Here is a 19,560-nt window from a genome sequence, read left to right on the forward strand (position 1 = left end):
GGGCCGGTGCTCTATTCACTGCGCCACCTAGCCACCCTTAGCTGCAGGAGTTCTGACTTCACTGTCTTCCTCCTGTTCCATGCTTTGATGGTTTTTGTCCCCAAAATAGGAATCTAATGTTGGATTTTTCTGTTTGTTTTGCTTCCTTTGTCTGGTCATGTCGCCTCTCAGTCACTTGACCCCTGGGCTTTTTGCCACAGTAGGACTCTGCCACCAGACAGGGGAGCTTTCATCCCAAACACTGGGGTTTTCTCAACTGCTAGAGATATTAGTTGGGTGTCCTCTCCAAGGCCTCCACACGCTCTGCCAAGCTGGTCATGCACCCCAGGACCTCCATCCTAGACCACAATCCAGATCCAAGCAGGTTAAAGCAAGAGCGATTACCCTTCAGACTGGTTGCTTGGTCCCCCTACACTCTGCAGGCCAGGAGCTGAAGCTGCCATGTGGTGCTGGCTGAGCCAAGGGTCTCAGCAGCTTCTCCCCCTGGGGGCAAAGGCCAAAGCACTCCCAACTACTGGTCCCAAAGTCCACACTGTACTGACCTCTCACTTTGTCCTGTGCATCTATGTGTTGATAAATCTGGAAATGGCCACAGCTGCTAGTGATCTGGAGGCCCTCTGGACAGTGGCTGGTCAGACACGCCCTGGGGCTAAAACCTTGGCTCTTGAGAGGCTGGGCTCTGCTCCCAGAGTGCTGTGCTGGCCGCTTGCTGCCGGCCTGCTGGGCTGTCCTCAGTGGGAGGTTAGCTTCTCTGTGTCATTTTGTGGGTTCTGGCAGTTCCAAAGTTTGTTTAGAGTCCCCTTTTTACATTGATTGGGGAAGATGGAAGCCAGAGCCGTGGGGAGGTCCTGCTTCTACTCCTAAAAAATTATTTTTACACACAACCAGGAAATAAGATATATAGGCAATGGGGTATAGAAATCCATCTTGCCTTACAAGAAATTAAGGGGGAAGGAGGTAAAGGGGGAGGAGATGGGGAGGGAGAATAGAAGAGAGGGCAGATTGAGGGAAGGGGTAATCAGTATTCTTGCTATAGTGAGGGGTGAAGGGTAGGGGAGAGATGGGAAGAAAATCAGGAACTCAAAGTCTTGTGGAAATGAATGTTGAAAACTGAAAATAAATAAATAAATTAAAAAATTATGTGATATCAATTGGAATATTTTGCCCTAGTTAGAATCAGAATGCCAAAGCTAAAATATACTGTAGAGATAATCTAATCCAGTCTTCCCACCTTATAGATAAGGAAATTGAAGACTAAAAGGGTGAACTGACTTTCTCACACAAGAAAGTAGCAAGTCCTCTGATTCCAAAACCAGGTCTGTTTAAACTATACCATACTAGGAAGCAAATGTCTTCATTCCAAACCTTTCATCTAAACTACCTTAAATGGCTTACAGATGGAAGAATTTGAACATTGTTATTATAGAAAATAAATTTATAATTAGGTGCTTGTGAAAGCATCATTCATCAGATCTCTCATAAGTTATTGTGTTTTATAATTAATGTCTTAGCAAAGGAAGCTTAATAGCTGAAACACTGTGACTTTGCTCTTAAACTCTTCCTCAGATCTCTTAGTTTTTCAGTCTAGGAAAGTGAGTATAAGTACTTTCCTAAAGAAGGGATGATTTTAAATTGCAAGTTTAGAACTTAAAGGGAAGAAACAAGGAAACAAGCACCTATTAAAAGACTATCATATACCAGTCACTGTGCTAATCACTTTACAAATGTTGTTTCATTTGGCCCTCAAACAACCCTGGGAGGTAGGCTTTATTATTATCCCCATGTTACAATTAAGGAAACTGAAAGTAGACAGAGGTTAAGTGACTTGTCTACGGTAACACAGGCTAGTGTCTGAGACTGGATTTACACTCAATTTTTCCTGATTCCAGGCCCAGTGCTTGTCCACTACACTACTTATCCGCCTCTGTATAGCTAGGGATCTTTAAGGTTGTCTAGTCCAGGCTCTCTTCAGGGAGAGGACCCTGAAGAGAAAGAAAGACTTTGGGAAGAAGTCAACTTGTAGAAGAGCTGGACTTTCTCTCATTCCAGGTATCATTTTCAGTGGGAAAGGATATATAATCTGCATATTGTCCAGTATATTCTAACCTATATGAATTCTGTGATTTCTGTTTGCTATTGGCTTTGATAAATGGGCTTTATTTGCCATGTACTCTCATGATGGACATTGTCTAACTATCATTTTGTGGGAAGGGAGTCAAACCTTTAGATATAGTTTGGGGCATCCCTTCCTCATTAAGTGATATCTATTAGAAGTGTGACTTGAACTTAAAAATCATTTCCCTTAGACCTATATTTGAGGTAGCTATGTGGCACAGTGGAGAGAGTGCTGGATCTGGAATCAGAAAGACTCATCTTCCAGAGTTCAAATCTGGCCTCAGACAATTACTGATTGTATGACCCTGGGCAAGTCATCTAACACTGCATCAGTTTCATTATCTGTAAAATGAGAAAATGAAGTAGAGAAGGAAATGGCAAACCACTCCAGTATCTTTGCCAAGAAAATTCCAAATGGGTTCATGAAGAGTTAGACATAATTGAACAACAGCAAAAGTAATATTTAAGAAGGCAGTTAGATACGATTTTAGTCCAATCCCCTCTTTGAGAAGAGCAGTGAGCCAAGAATGTGCCACCAGTTTTCTGCTCTCCTCCAGATAAGAAATAAAATTTCCTTTGAAGAGAGGTGGTTGAGAGTCCAAAGATATATAACCTACACAGGCAGCACACACATCCTACACAAGATGATTTATAAGGGAGGGTACTCACAGTTGGGGGAATCATGAAAAGCTCCATTGAGAAGATGGTACTTGAGCTACATTAGAAAGGAAGAGAGGGACTCTAGGAGGTGAAGGGAAGGAGGAAGTGAATTCCAGGCATGCTGTATGGCCATTGCAAATAATCCCTGGTTGGGAGATGGAGTGTCATTTGTAAGAGAGAGAAGTCCAGTTTGGCTGAATCACACTGTGTAGTAAGGAGAGCAATGCCCAATGAGATTGTAAAGATAGGCTGGGACTAGGAGGTCCTAGCCTTTAAAAGATAAAGAAAGGAGTTTATATTTTATCCTACAGGCAATTGGAAGTTATTTATTGATCACTTGACTGAATAAGGGAATGACATGGATCTGCACTTAGGAAAATTACTTTGGCAGCAGTGTGTAGGATGTACAGAAGTGGTAAGACACTTGAGGGAGGGAGACACATTAGGAAGCTTTTGCAATAATGTTGGTGAGAGGAAATGAAGATAGAATTGAGCTTCTTGCTGTGAGTGAAGAGAAGGGGCTGAATTTGAGAGTTTTTAATTCATAAACAGTAAATTCAGCAATGAATGGGATATGTAGGATGAGGAAAAGATAGGAGTTCAGGATAATTTCAGTATTTTAAATGTGTGAGATTGGAAGGATGGTTGTGACTTTAACAGAAATTAGGAAATTTGGAAGAAGGGTAGAGGTTTTTTCGGAAACATAATGAGTTCAGATTTGGACGTGTTGAGTTTAAGATATCTCTAGGATATCCAGTTTGAAATGTCTAATGGGCAATTAATGATGCAGGATTCAAGTGCAGGGGAAAGACTAGGACTGGATGTACACTATAAATCTGTGAATCTGTGAGTGATCTGTAGAGACGATAATAGCTGATTTTATAGAGAAGATGGCCTAGGACAGATAATGAACCAGCAAAGGCTACTGAAAAGGGATCTTACAGGTAAGAGGAAAACAAAAAGAGAGCAGTGCTGTGAAAATGCAGAGAGGAGAGAGCACCCAGGAGGGTGTGGTCAGCAGTGTCAAAGGTAGCAGATAGATTAAGATTCAGTACATCTTCCAAATCTTCATCTCTAAAGGGTAGGGCATAAACAGACAATGTCCATTTGTCCAATAATCACCAAGGAACTCTGGGGTTCAGGGTTCTTCAGTTTTTTAAAACTCTAAATCTCTCCTATTGGTCCATACAAATGGATAGGGAAAAGAAACAGGCAATCCTATGGTCTAGCTCATTTGCTTTACTGACCTTTTCATATTATCTACTCATAGCCTCACTGGCTTAATAGATATGCTTAAACCTACTCCAAGTTTTATGTACTTAACAAGGTGAAAAATGATTCACTCCCACTTGGAAGTAGTTCATCTTTTACTAGGGGTAAATGCAATCTGGATGGACCCTGAAATCTCTCTGTCTTTGTTACTTTCCCCTAACATCCTGAAAATTTGCCAAAGTCTTAATGAAAGAGGGATGTTTTTACACTTCCATTTCTAAAGCCTGCAATCAATTCTTCATTTCAGCCCTGGAATTCACACCTCCTAAATAACCTCGGCCTCTGTGGGCCTCACCCTCAGATTGTATGGCTCTTCCCAGAACCTCTATTGCCCAAGTATGGCTCAATTTAGCATCCCTGCTAGGTACCTTCCACATCTTACCAAGTTTTCAGTTTCCTTTTGTGTAGCCTACTCTGCCTCTATTAGAATGCTCACTCTTTGAGGACAGGGCTTTTATTTTTGCTTGTATTTAAATTCCCACTGTCCCATTGGCCCTGAGCCAAGTGACCAGGCACATAGTAAGTGCTACAATAAATGCTTGTAGAACTGAGTGATTGTGAATTGAGTATGGAATTGTTCAGACCTGTGATTTCTCGGGGTAGAGGACCTCCTCTGGGGAAACACCTTAAATGAGTGTAGATCCATAACTTATTTGTAGTTTAAGGCCTTGGAAATTTGTCTTGGGGCACTAGAGACTGCCCTCAAGGAGCTCACAATCTAATGGGGGAAGACAACATGCAAACAAATGTATGCAATGTGAGCTATATACATGCTAAACAGGAAATACAGGCATATCTCTGAGATATTGACAGTTTGGTTCTAGACCACCACGATTAAAAGTCATATTTATACTATACTGTAGTCTATTAAGTGTACAATAGTATTATGTCTAAAAAAAATGCACATACCTTAATTAAAAATACTTTGTTGGTACAAAATCTGAGCCTTCAATGAGGCTTAATCTTTTTGCTGGTGGAAGGTCTTGCCTCAATGTAGATGGCTGCTGACTGATCAGAGTGGTGGTTGCTGAAGGCAGGGGTGGCTGTGGTCTTGAACTAAGACGACAATGAAGTTTGCCACACTGATAGATTCGCCAACAATTTCTAGATAGCACGGGATGCTTTTTGATAGCATTTTATCCACAGTAGAACTTCTTTCAAAATTGGAGTCAGTCCTCTCAGACCCTGCAGCTGCTTTAACAGCTAAGTTTATGTAATATTCTTCAATACTGTTGTGTCTCAAGGAATAGGGAGGCCCAAGAAAAGGGAGAGAGGGTCAGTCGGTGGAACAGTCAGAACACAGGCAATATTTATTGATCAAGTATTCCTGGTGCACCAAAACAATTACAATGGTAACATCAAAGATTACTGAACACAGATCTCTGTAACAGGCATTATAATAACAATAATGGTAACAACAACAATAATGAAGTTTAAAATATCAATGAGAATTACCAAAATATGAGAGATTATATGTGAGCACCTGTTATTGGAAAAAAATGGTCATAGACTTGAGGCAAGGTTGCCACAGACCTTCAATTTGCAAAAAACGCAGTATCAGCAAAGTTCAATAAAGCAAAGCACAATAAAACGAGGTATGCCTGTAATTAAAAGACGGAAGGCACTGGAATTAAGAGTTGGGGAAGAATTCCTTTAGAAAGTGGAACTTAGAAGCCAAGTTGGCAGACATGAGGAAGGAAAAAGAGCTTTCCAGGTATGGGTGACAGCCAGAAAAAAAATTGCTCCGACCCCAGAGATGCAGTGTTTTGTTCCCTGAGACAGGAGATCAGCGTTATTGGATTGAAGATTACAGTTGGAGAGTAATATGTAGAAAGAAAGGAAAGGTCAGAGGACGCTATGGTCAATGCGTAATTTTTTTTTCTTAACTACGAGTATTTGTTTTTTCAGTGTGTGTGTGTGTGTGTGTGTGTGTGTAAGATGGACATATCTGGTAACTGGAAAAAAATTGAATGTCAAAAAATAGTGGCTTAATAAACATATGTTTATCTGACACGCCGAGTGCTTTGCGTTGAGAGGGTATACGACAATATCTCTGCCCAGTAACTTCGGGGAGGGATGCTCGGACAGAGCCTTGGAGTCATCCACGGACTTCCTGAACAGCCGCGTTCTCACGTGGGTTCTCTGGCCGAGTGGAAAGTCCCTCTTACATCTTCTTCCCCACCCCCTCCCCTGCACTCGCCCCCACAGAAAACGTGGGTTGGTTCCCAGGTTCCCCGGATAGTGGTTTTAGTTTCATTAACAGAATGGAGATGAGATGACTTTATTACGACTCTCTCTCTCTCTCTCTCTCTCTCAGTGCCCCAGGCAGGGCTGCGGAGCGGAGGGAAGAACTGGACAAATCGCGAAGCTCCAAGTCCATGTGAGTGTCCGCCCCGGCAGGCCGTGGGACCGGGAAGACCGCCGGAATCATCAATGGGCCGAGGGCGGGGTGGGAACTGCTGCTTAATCGATGCTTTCGGCAACAGTTTGGTGCTGCCTCGTTGAAGAGACCGCCCCCAAACGGAGGCGGGGCGAATCCAAAATGGCTGCTCTCAGGCTGGCGCGCCCGGCGGAGCTGAGGCTCTGAGGAGACGCCGGGAGTCCGGGAAACGGTTTCCCCTGCGTGGTGGCGGTGGAGGGGAGCCCCGGACGATGGCCCAGGAGGCCCGCTGAAGTGGGAAGCACGAGGGGAAGTAGGGCAGCGGCGAAGACGGAGGCGGCGCGGGAGTCCGTGGAGCGGGATGTGCGAGAGCTACTCGCGGTCGTTGCTGCGGGTGTCGGTGGCGCAGATCTGCCAGGCGCTGGGCTGGGACTCGGTGCAGCTCAGCGCCTGCCACCTCCTCACGGACGTCCTGCAGCGGTACCTGCAGCAGCTGGGCCGGGGCTGCCATCGCTACTCGGAGCTGTGTGAGTCGAGGGCCGAGGCGGGAGGGTTACCGCTGACCTCTGCCCTCTGTCCCTGGACCCGCTCTCCCCTCGGGGTGACCTCCGACCCCTGAATCTCGTACCCCGTACTCCTCCCCGCCTGTTACCCCGGAACACTTCACCTCTTGGGGCATCCCTCTCAGCTGCCAGCTTCCCGCCAGCATCCTCTTGACGTCCCGATTCCCCGCTGCCCGCTGCAAACTCGCCTCTTGTTTTCTTCCCTGCCCGGTTCCTTTCGTGCTTGTGGGTAGATCTCCTACCTGACCTTGCTCCTGCTCTCAGACCCTTCTCAACCCTGCACCTTGATCAAGCCCTTTCCTCCCCATCAGCAAACTCCAGCGCTCAGTTGTCACAGGCGCCCCATCTGCTGACAGTTTCTTAGACTTGCCGGCCTTCCTTGTCTAGAGCCGAACACCACACTCACGGACAGCTCTGTGCCCGAAGTGTGCACTGGCTGTTTCTCAATGTCTTAGCCAGAACTGCCACTTCCTTTTTTTTTCCTCCACTTTTCATAAACACGTTGCTGCGCCCACCCCGGGTTTGTGGAGCTTGTCGGTTTCACTCCATGCCTTAACCTCTTTCTCATATGTTCATCTTCATCCAGTTGGGAGATTTTTTCCCTTCCTTTCTACTGATGGTTTTTAGGCTGTTTGTTAGGGTCCTTCAGGTTTTGTGCAGCCCATTCTTCAAGTGTTATCATTATATTCATATGTATTTTCGGTCCTTTTTTTTCTGGCTGAAGTTAATTTGTTATTTAATAAATGCTACAGGGTCTTTTGCTCCTAAAATTAGCCTGAAAAATATTGAGAAATAGCTTTTTGTGGCATCTTAATCTCCTGTAGTCAATTCCAGACAACTCACTATTACAACTTTTGATGCTGCTTTAGTTATCAACTAGCATTTACTAAGGGGTTACCATGCCAAGTACTCAGGCACTTTAGTTAGTCAACTTGGATTTATAAAATGACTACTATGCCAAGTACTAATCACTTGGGATTGAAGAAAGAACATTCACAGGACTATCCCTGCACTCAGAAACTCACAATCTAGTGGCAGAGACAACATGAGAACAACTATATGCAAATAAGACATGTATATATACACACACAGAGGATAAATTGGGAGTAATCTCTAAGGGAAGGCTTCTTGCAGAATGTGGGAATTTAGCTGTGACTTGAAGAATGCCAGTGAGATAAAGAGAGAGAGAGAGAGAGGCCTGGGGGGACAGCTAATGAAAATGTTTGGAGTTTGGAGATGAGTATTTAGGACACATCCAGGAGGCCAGTGACACAGCATCAAAGATTACACATATTTGAATAAGGTAGTAGAAAGGTAGAAGGGGCCAGGTTATGGACATTAAAAGACAAACACATTTTATATTTCAACCCGAAGGCAGTAGGGAGCCCCTAGAGTTTATTGAATGGGAGAGGGGATAGTATAGTTGTAGACCTGTGTTTTTAGGAAGATCAGTTTGACAGTTGAGTTGAGCATGGATTGGACCAGAGAAAACTTGAGGCAAAGAGATTGATTAATAGGCTATTGCAGCAGTCCAGTTGTGAGAAGGGGGGGCACTCTAAGGAATTTTATGAAGGTAAAAATGATAGAACGTGACTGTTGATTGTATATGCTGTGTGTGTGTGTGGGGGGGGGTCTAGTCTAGCATGACACTTAGGTCCTGAACCTCATTGACTAGAAGGATTGGTGGTGGTGCCCTTAGCAACAATTGGGAATTTAAGAAGAGTGTAGCTCTTGGGGGAGAGGGAGGGAAGATAATGAACTCAGTTTTGGACATATTATGTTTAATATATATACATATATATATATATACACACAATATATCCAGTTTGATATACCCATTAAGATAATTGGAGACTTTGGAGATTGGAGAGTTGAAGTTTGGAAAGAACTTAAGTCTGAATAAGTTGATCTGATAGTCAGCAGCATAGAGATGATAATTGAATCCATGAGGGTTGATGAGATCACCAAACTAAATTGTATAGAAAGAAAAGAAAAGGGTTCAAGACAGAGTATTGGGGAGGACACAGAGTTGGCAGGTGTGACCTAGTCATAGATCTAGCAAAAGAGTGACAGAGAGGTTGGAGAAGAATCAGAACAGAAGATTGTCAGGAAAACGTAGAGGTAAGACAATGTCAAGAAGACTGTGATAGACAATGTTAGTGGCTGTAGAGATATCAAGAAGAATGAGGATTGAGAAAAGACCATTAGATTTGTTAATTAAGAAATGATTGCTAACTTTGGAGAGAGCAGATTCAGTTGAATTATGATGTTGGAAGCCAGACTTCAGTTAGACTTTAGAGAAGAAGAGAATGGGGAGAAAGGAAATGGAGGCAGCTACTGTAGGTGGCCTTTTCAAGGAGTTTAGCCTCAAAAGGGAAGAGAGATATGGGACATTAGCTAGTGGGGATGGATGGCTCAAGAGAGGAGTTTTTGAGGTTAAGGTAGGTATAGGCTTATTTATTATCAGTAGGGATGTAGCCAGTAGAGGAGAGACTGAATATTAGTGAGAGTATAGGGATAATAGAGGGGATACTCTGTAGGAAGAAACAGGATTCAGTGGGATCACTTCTGGATATAGAGATGTTTGCCTCGGCAAAGAGGACTACCTCTTCATGTGAGTCAACAGAAGGAGTATATTTTGTTGAAAAGCATCCAAGTGATGTGAGATGAGGAAGAGGGGAGAAGAGGGAACTCTTATCGAAGGGCCTCAATTTTTATGGTGAAATATGAGGCTAAGTTCTCAGTTGAGAGGGTGGGACTGAGGGAATCATGGGAAGTTTTAAGAGAAATGTAAAGGTTTGGAAAAGGTGATGTGGGATAATTAAAGAGATTTTGTTGCTAGAGTCAGAGCCCAGTTGACATTATGTAACAGATTTGTAGTGGACCCAGTCAGCATGGTTTCATGATTTTTTTGTGGCTTCATTTAGCAGCATGTGAATAGGAGCAAAGGCAGTGGATGGTAGGAGTAATCCAGGCTGAGGCTTGGCAGGGCAAGATTGAAGGTAAGATAAAGGGGTAATGGACTTTAGAGACTTCAGCATTGAGTTGAAATGGTTCACTGAGGGACCAAGATTGGGAAGGGAGGAATGTGTTGCTAGTGCAGCAGTGGTGACCTGGTAAAGAACTAAAGGGTTGAAGGATTGGATGTCACAGTAAGGATGAAGAATGGAGTTTGGGGTTATAAGGCAGGGAGGGGGACAAGGGGAATAACAATTGACTGATCAGATGGAGAATGTCAGTTCATGAATGTGGAGGAGGAATACTTGTGAGTAATGGTAACATCAAGGGTATGACTATCTTTGTGTAAGGGAGTAGGTCTTGGGAAATGAATGAGTTTAGGAATTCTGGCAGGTTTGGGTATTTGAACAGGTATCAGTATGTATGTTGAAGTCCCCTGGGATGAGGGCAAGAGTTGGGAAGGTGAGAAAGACTGTGAGCCAGACACTGAAATTGTTTAGAAAAATAGAGTGCCCCGGAGGTTGGTAGATAACAGCTACCTGAATCTTAATTAGGTGATAAATATAGATTGATCATGCTCAAAGGAGGAAAGGTTATTGAGTAATGAATGGTAGAGGAAGATCATTAGAAGTGGCACTGGGAAATAAGCAGAGTTCTAACTCCCCTGCCTGGACCAAGGAGTGAAGGGCATATTTAGGTAAGAACCTCAGAGGTTGTGTAGTACCGTTCCCACATTTTACAAATGAGGAAACTGAGACTCAGAAAGGTTATTACTTATCTAATGTTACACATATGTGTTATGTATAAACACGTGTATCTATCCTGTATATGTGGTTTACCTAGATATTTACATATTTATGCATGCATACCTAGATATATACATATTCATATGGATCTCTTTCTACTTCAATGAAATTCAACAAACTGCTTATTTTTTGCTAAGTAGTTAAGTACTCATTTTTGTTAAGTAGTAATCCACTTTATATTTCATTTGATCACTACTCCACATCATATTTGGCAACCTTTTATATCAGACTGAGTCCAGGTATACTCATTTGCTGAGACTTTTTATATCATTTATGTTTTTTCTTTTTTATTATGAGCCTAGTCATCAATAGAAACAGATATTTCAGTAACAAAGAATAAAAAGATTATATATAAAACTATAAACTTCTGTTATGTACAGTTTTTAAGAAAGGGATATTAAATTTAACAAGGTAGTAAAAGAATTGCAATTTGTACTCTTCTGAACTTCCTGTTTATTTTTAAAAATTGTATTGATTTTTTCTTTTATTTTTTCACATTATCATCATAGGTCGATGATAGAATCATAGCTATAGAGATGGAAAAGACTTCAGAAGATATCTAGTTTGAATCTCTTATTTTATGGAAGAGAAAACTGAGGCTCAGGATGGTTAAGTGATTTGCATGAGATCGTACAGGCAGTCAGCATCAGAGCTGGGATATGAATCCAGGTCCTTTGGATTCAGAGCCATTCATTTTTCCATTTCCAAACTGAAGTCCTCATAAGCTTATAACAAATAAGTATAATCAAGCAAAATTCATCAACACATTGGTCATTTCTGGACATGTTCATCTCTAGTTCATCACTCTGCTAAGAGGAGAGAGGCAAGCTTCATCATTGGTTTTCTGAAATAAATAAAGTAAGATAATATTTGTAAAGCATTTAGCCCAGTGCCTAGTACGTACTTAATAAATACTTGTTCTCTTCCGCTTCCATCATGAAGTCATGATTACTCATTTCATTATCTGAGTTCTGTAATCTTTTAAATCCATTTTCCTTTACATTATTGTAATTGCATACATTGTTCTCATTTTACTTTGTTTCAGTTCAATACAGATCTTCCAAAATTGCTTTGAATCTTTCCTCTTTCTCATTTCTTACAGTGTCATAATATTCCATTACATTCACAAGCTTCAATTTGTTCTGCTATTCGCTATTTAATGTGGGTTACCACTTTAGTTCTATGTTACAATGTAAGTCACTCCCTGCCAGCAATATTTTTGTATGTTTGGGTTCTGTATGTTTTTGGAGTATATGTATCTTTGGATCAAAAAGTACGTGCAATTTAGTTACTTTGAGGCATAGTTGCATATTGCTTTCCAGAATGGCTGGACCAATTCATAGCTCCATAGCCTATCTAACTGCAGCCCCTTTAGCATTTGCTATTTTTCTGATTTGCTTTCTTTGCCAATCTAATGGGTGTGACATGGAACTTCAGAGTTGTTGGCATTTATCTTATTATGAGTAATTTGGAGCCTTCTTTCATATGGTTGGTGATACTTGCATTTTTTCTTTCGAGAACTTTGACCACTTAAATGTTAGGGAATGACTTTGGTTCTTAAAAATTTCCTGTGTATTTTGCCTATCAGACTTTTAGCAGACATTTTTATGTCAAAGATTTTCCCCCCAGTTAACAGCTTCTGTAAGATTTCTAATGCTTGGAAGTAAGATTAATTTGTCATGAAATGTTTTTGATGAAGCCATTCTGGCTTCATTCTTTCATCTTTTCTAGATATTCACTGAGGGTTAGGGTGCACAGATATAAATATGTAGAGATAGCTTCCATCTACATCATTATCAAGAAAATTAGAATAATAACGGAAATATGTAAGAACCCAAACCATCTCCTAACAGTTTAATGGTCAAAGTTATTCTGGGCACCATACTTATAAAGGATTAGAAGGATTGTCATCTGGAGGAGGGATTAGATTTGTTCTGTTTGGCTCCAGAGAACTGAACCAGGTATGATAGATGGACATTGTAAAGAGTTGAAATTTAGACTTGATGTTAGGCACAGCTTCCTGATAGAGTTAACTATAAGTGTAATGAACTTTTTTTATTAGCTAAATCTAATGATCTTTTCTTATTACTCATTCTTCTTGACTCCTTTGTAGCTTTTGACACTGTTGATCACCCTCTTCTTGATACTCTCTTCTTTCTAGCTTTTTAGGACACTACCCTCTTCTGATTCGCCACCTACCTTGTCGGACTCTGTCTCCTTTGTTGGATCCTCCTTCAAATCACATCCTCTAATTGTGTGTGTCTCTCATGGCTCTGTCCTGGGCCCACTTCTCTTCTCCCTCTATACTACTTCACTTGGTGATCTCATCAACTCTTATGGGTTTAATTATTACCTCCATGTTGATGATTCTCAGCTCTACCTATTCTGCTTTACCTCCCTGCTAACCTCCAGTCTAGCATCTCAGACTACATTTCAGATGTCTCAAACTGGATGCCTAATAGACATTGTAAACTCAATATGTCCAAAATTGAACTCATCTTTCCCCCAGACCTTCCCTATAATTCCCTAACTTCTCTGTCACCATTGAGGACAACACTATCTCCTCAGTTTTTCAGGCTTACAACCTAGGAGTCATCTTGCCTGTCACCCAGTCTGTTGCCTAATGTCTGTCAATTTCGCCTCTGTAAGATTTCTGCAATATACCCTCTTCTTTCCTCTCATATTGTCACCACCCTGGAGCATGCCCTCTTCACTTCATGCTTGGACTATTGCGCAATAGTCTGCTGGTGGTCAGCCTGCCCCAAGTCTCTCCCTACTCTAATCTATCCTCCATTTAACCACCAAAGTGCTTTTCTTAACTGTTTTTCCCTCTTCCCCCAGTCTTCCTGTTAACTACAGGATCAAATACAAAATCCTGTGGCATTCAAAATCCTTCATAACCTAGCCTCACTTACTATTCCAGTTTTTAATACCTTATTCTCTGCCATATACTCTTTGATCCAGTGACACTGGCTTCCTTGTTTTAAGAACGAGATATTCCATCTCTTGGCTCTGGGTATTTTCTTTCACTGTCCCCGATGCCTAGAATGTTCTCCATCTTCATCTCTTCCTCCTAGTTTCCTTCAAGTCCCCAGTAACCTTCTATTTTGTAGAGAAAGGCTTTCTCAGTCCCTTTCAATTCTAGTGTCTCCCTTTGTAATAATTTCCTGTTTATCCTAATTTAAACAAGCTATTTATATAGCTTGTTTGTATATATTTTTTTCTTGTATCTCTAAAGAGATTTTGAGCTGCTTGAGGGCAGGGATTATCTTTGGCCTCTTTTTGTATGCCTAGAGTGCTTAGCACAGTGCCTGGCACATAATAAGCACTTAGTATATATTTATTGACTGACTGATCCCCTCAACATCTTTTGCATCTGTCTTTTTCCTCTCTTTTCATACCACAACTGCCTTAATCCAGATACTTATTACCTCTCTGCTGAATTTTTTCAATAGTTACTTAATTGGTCTTCCTAATTAGTTCTTGCATCTAATCCCTCCTTTTTTAATCCATCCAGCAAATTAATACTTCTGTACAACTCTGACCATGCCACTCCCTGCTCTTCATCTGTATTCTGCCCCCTATCATGGGTATACTCTAGCTTCTAACCTAGAGGCTCCTATCTTTTTATACTTTCTCAGTGATCTTATCAGCTCCTATATTTTTATCATTTCTATTCACTTAAGTCCCAGGTTTGTATCTCCCTCCCTGGTTTTTTTCCTCTGTTCCTGTTCTGCATCACTAGGTGACATTTCAAATTAGATATCCCCAGAACATCTGAAACTCAGCATGTTCAAAACAAATTATTATGCTTCACCCCAAACTCACCCCTCTTCCTAACTTCTTTATTTCTGTCAAGGGCATTGCTGTCTTTCCCATCTCCCAAATCCACAACCTCAGTATTATCCTTTATTCCTCATTCTCCCTTGCCCTCCATATCTGCCTAGTTGCCAAATCTTACTATTTCTGACTCCATGACATATCTTAAAACTGGTGCTTACTCTCTACTTATTCAGACCCTTATTGACTCTTACCTGGTCTAGCGATTTTCTTAATAAACTCCAGTGGCTCTCTGTCACTTCTAGGATAAGATCTAAATGCCTTTGCTTTGCATTTAAGGCCCTTCATAGCCTGGCCCCAATTTTTCTTTCCCTATTTTTTATACATAATTCTCTTTCCCACATTCTACAGTCTAGCCAAATTGGATTCTCTCTGTTATTCTCCATCTCTAACTCTTGTGCCTTTGTATTCACACACCTGGAATTCACTTCCTCCTCCTCTCTCATAATTCCTTATTATTCTTCATACTCAGCTCAAGCAGTCTGTTTTCTACATGAAACCCTTACTGATCCCTCAACTTCTTCTTTTTTATTTTTTTTAAGCAATTGGGGTTAAGTAACTTGTTCAAGGTTACATGGCCAGGTGTTTCTGGGTGGGTGCTAAGTGTCTGAGCTTGGATTCTATCCCAGGTCATCCCAACTCTGGGGCCAGTGCTCTTACTCACTGTGCTACCTGGCCCCCCCAATGATAAACAGCATTGTTTTTTCTTTTTGGAGGGCAGTTGGGGTTAAGTGACTTGCCCAAGGTCACACGGCTAGTTTTTGTGTGTGTGTTACGTGTCTGAGGCCGTATTTGAACTCAGGTCCTCCTGACTTCAGGGCTAGTCCTCTATTCACTGTGCCACCTAGCCACCCTGATCCCTCAACTTCTAATGCCTACTCTTCCAAAATTACTTTGTATTTATTTCTGTTTATATTTATGTATATATTTAAAATGTAAGCTTCTTGAGGGCAAGCACTTTTTTTTCTTTGTGTCCTACATAATACTTGGCCCTTTATTGTCAGTTAGTAAATATTTAGTATGTGCCTTTTATGTTTCAGGTATTGTGCTAAATGCTGGGGATATAAAGCAAGGCAAAAAAACATTCCTTGCTCTCAAGGTGCTCCTAGTCTAGTGACTATTTGAAAAGTGCTTACTAAAGGTTTATTGATTGATTGCTGTAGAAGTTTCACTTGATCTACATTACCGTTAAGATAATAAAAAACACCTCTGGCCAGCCTTTAAAGCTCTCTACAATCTGTCTTTGGTCATCTTTCCACCCCTGATTGTATTTTTTGAGCATGGCTAAGGAGGAAATTTGTTTTGCATGACTATATGTATTTGTAATGGATTTGTTTTTCTTGCTTTCTAAATGAGTGAGACAGGAGGAGGAGGTAGAGAATTTGGAACTGAAAATAAAATAAAATTGATCTATCTTAAGAGAAAAGTTAGTAAATATAATAGGACAGTAATAAAACTTCCCTGTTTGTGACACATTTTTATCTTTTGTGAATTAAAAAAGTTTTATTAGTGACTTTTTTTTGTATGTCTATTTCTACTTACTAACCCATGACCTTCATCCCCCTCCTTCCTGAATAGAAGCCCTCCCTTGTAACATGGATATTCAGCAAAAGAAATCAATGTGGATGTCTGTATAGTTTGTTTTTGTTTTTGGTTTTGCTTACTTCACTTTGCATCAGTTCATATAAGTTCCCATGATTATATGCTTCATAGTAATTTTTTTTTGTAGTGCAGTAATAGTATTCCATTACATTCATGTTTCACATTTTCTTTTGTCATTACCCAGTCAATGGACTTTGACTTTGCTTCTAATTCTTTGCTATTACAAAAAATTCTGCTTGAGATACTTTAATGTATATGGGATCTTTCTATATGCCTACCAGTGGGACCCCAGAATCAAAGGACATTTCGGTCTCTTTCTAAGCATAACTCCAAGTTGTTTTCAGGAATAGTTGGACCAATTTGCAGGGGAAGTTATAGTCTAATAAGACATGTATATGAAACTAGAATACAGGATAAACTATGAAAAGGGCAAAGGAGAGATCTTAAAAGACTTTCATATGAATTTTGAGGAGAGTTAAAAGTTTCATTGATGTGGGGAGATGGGGGAAGACTTCATGGAAGAGGTGATTTAAGTTGGATTTTTTAAATTGGACTTTTAAGGAATGACAGAATTTCAACAGGTATAGATAAAGAAACTGGGCAAGGAGGGCGCATTCTGGGAATGACAGACTGTGAATTAAGGACATGAAGGTGAAAGTGGGTAGGCAAGAATGAGATACTTAAGTTTAAGTTTGGCTAAAATGTATTGAAGTTGAATAGCATGTTGTAAGTTTGGAAAGGTAGGTTGGAATCAGGTGATAGAGACTTGGAATCAATCTATTTTGAGTCTTGTAAGGTTTGGCAAATACAGGAGAGCCAGATTTTGGAGGGTATTTATTTTAATTAAAAAAAATTATTTACGATTAGTTTACAACATTCAGTTCCTCAAGTTTTTGAGTTCCAAATTACCCCCCACTCCCTATGGTGGCATGCAATCCAATATAAGTTCTACATATACCTTCACATTAAACATTAGTCAAGTTGTAAAGAAGAATTATAACCAATGGAATGAATAACGAGGAAGAAGAAATAAAATAAAATGAAAGAGAGAGCAAGTAGTTTGGTTTAATCTGCATTCAGACTCCATAATTCTTTCTCAGGATGTGGATAGCCTTTTCCATCAATGAGTCCTTTGGCATTGTCTTATAACCTTGCATTGCTGAGGGGAACCCAGTCTATCAGTTAGTCCTCACAGATACAGTGTGTCTGTAATTGTGTACAGTGTTCTCCTGGTTCTGCTCCCCTTGGAGGGCTTTTAAAGGCAGACTTCAGAAACAAAGTCTTAGTCATCAATGTGAAGCGTTGTAGGCTATTGATCTAGAGCAAAGGAATAAAATGTGTATTTTGGGAAAATTAATCAGTGGCAGTGTGAAAACATTCAAGAAGGGAAATCCTGGGTTGTATCCCTAGTAATGGAGAGGAAAGGATAAATTTCAAAGACATTTCAAACAGGACGTTTGAAATGACAGATTGAGTATCAGGACAAAAGAGACGATTTAAAGATGAGCCCACCTTTTCTGGATTGTAATAATTGTGCTAGTAACAAAGACAAATTCAAAAGGTAGTTTGATGTGGGGGTGTGGTGGGGTACGAAGGAGATCGATTACAACAGGTTGATTTTAAGGTAATGATCAAATATCCAAATAAAAATGTTCTTTAGGCAATTGGTAATATAGGAGTGGAGGTAAAGTGAGAATTTATGGTTGGTGATATAGAGCCTTGAGGTTTTCAAATCCCAGCATCCATTAAAGGTAGAAAAAGTTTACCTTTAAAAAATATCATAACTCATCTTTATCAAGGCTGTCAGCATTATGTTATTTGTCTTTCCATTTAATTCAGTGTCTTCTGATAAAACATGAATTTATGGAAAGATGATTTTTCCTGTATCTTCTTAGTAATCTTTATTGTTCATTATGACATTTAAAAAATTAATTTGGTGTTATGTTTGTAGTTACTATTTGTTGATACCTATAGCATTCTAGCTACTATTTAAGCTGTTCAGAAATACATAAAGTTGTGGCTCTTCTACCCCTTGAATGCCAGGCTCTAACTAATTATATTTGGTTTCTTGCAGTGGGCATTGAGTATTTCTTTTTTTAAAAATTTATTTATTTTTTATTAATTTGTTTGTTTACTTTTAGTTTACAAGATTGAATTCCTTGAGTTTCACATTCTGTCTCACTCCCCCCCCACCCCCGACCATGGCGGCATACAGTCAAGTATGGAATCTTTAAATACTTTCATATTAGACATTAGTCAGGTTATAAAGATGGATCGTATTAGATGGAATGAAAAATGGTAAAGAGGAAATAAAACCAAACAAGAGAAGGAAAAAGATAGTTTGCTTCAATCTGGATACAAAATCAGTTCTTTCTAGTTCTTTCTCTGGATGTAGACGTCTCTCTCCATCATGAGTCTTTTGGGATTGACTCATATCACTGCATTGCTGAGAAGAGTCCAGTCTATCAAAGTTGGCCATCACATATACGTTGTGCCTGTAATTGTGTACAAATTTCTCTTGGTTCTACTCTTCTCACTCAGCATCAGTTCGTATAAGCCTCTCCAGGTAAATATGAAGTCCATCTGCTCCTTGTTTCTTGTAGCACAATAGTATTCCATAACATGCATATACCATAACTTGTTCAGCCATTCCCCAATTGATGGGCACTCCCTTAATTTCCAGTTCTTTGCTACCACAAAAAGAACTGCTATAAATATTTTTGTACATGTGGGTCTGTCTCCCACTTCTACGGTCTCTTTGGTATATAACCCTAGAAGTGGTATTGCTGGGTCAAAGGGTATGAAATTATTTATAGTCCTTTGGGCATAATTCCAGATTGCTCTCCAGAAATGTTGGATCAGTTCACAGCTCCACCAGGAAGGGCATTGAGTATTTCTAACAGGTTTAAATTAATTTAATTTTTGTTATACCCAGAATCCTAAGTGAGGCATATAAAAGAAAAATAAATTGCATCTCATCTGATCTAGTAAGATGGGAATAAACAATCAGGAGATCCGTTTCACTTATATTTTGCTTTGACTTCTATTAATTATGGTTTCAGATTCTTAAATAATATGGGAAATACTGTGCAAAATCAACCTAAAGTAGTATTTAGATCATGACTAATTCTATACCATTGACCTAATCTGGCATAAACTGTATTATTAAGCCAGGTATCAAAAATTAGTTTTGTGGTATATTGTAATGTTAGATATTGGCTGTTAGGACCTTAATTATGACTGTTTCTGACATTTTAGTTAATTAAAATAATATTTTATTTTTCCCCAAATTACATGTTAAAACAATTTTGTACCTTTTTTGCTGTATACTTTAAAAAATTCAATTTTTATTTTATTTTCAGAT

At 40.1% G+C, this 19,560-nt stretch overlaps 1 protein-coding gene across 1 annotated transcript in view; it reads left to right on the forward strand.

Annotated features, from left to right (window-relative positions):
- The first annotated feature begins 6,530 nt into the window (after positions 1-6,530).
- The window catches only part of LOC138175820 (transcription initiation factor TFIID subunit 3-like), a 260,852-nt gene continuing 247,822 nt past the window's right edge, over positions 6,531-19,560 (forward strand). The window contains exon 1 of the mRNA XM_069106326.1: positions 6,531-6,954. Coding sequence (XP_068962427.1) covers positions 6,789-6,954 — 166 coding nt within the window. The 5' untranslated portion in view covers positions 6,531-6,788. The remainder of the gene's footprint in view (positions 6,955-19,560) is intronic.

This window comes from Petaurus breviceps, unplaced genomic scaffold (genome assembly GCF_028583685.1).
Source record: "Petaurus breviceps papuanus isolate PSGF00001 unplaced genomic scaffold, PetGlider_PUasm1.0 79, whole genome shotgun sequence".
NCBI classification, from domain to species: domain Eukaryota; kingdom Metazoa; phylum Chordata; class Mammalia; order Diprotodontia; family Petauridae; genus Petaurus; species Petaurus breviceps.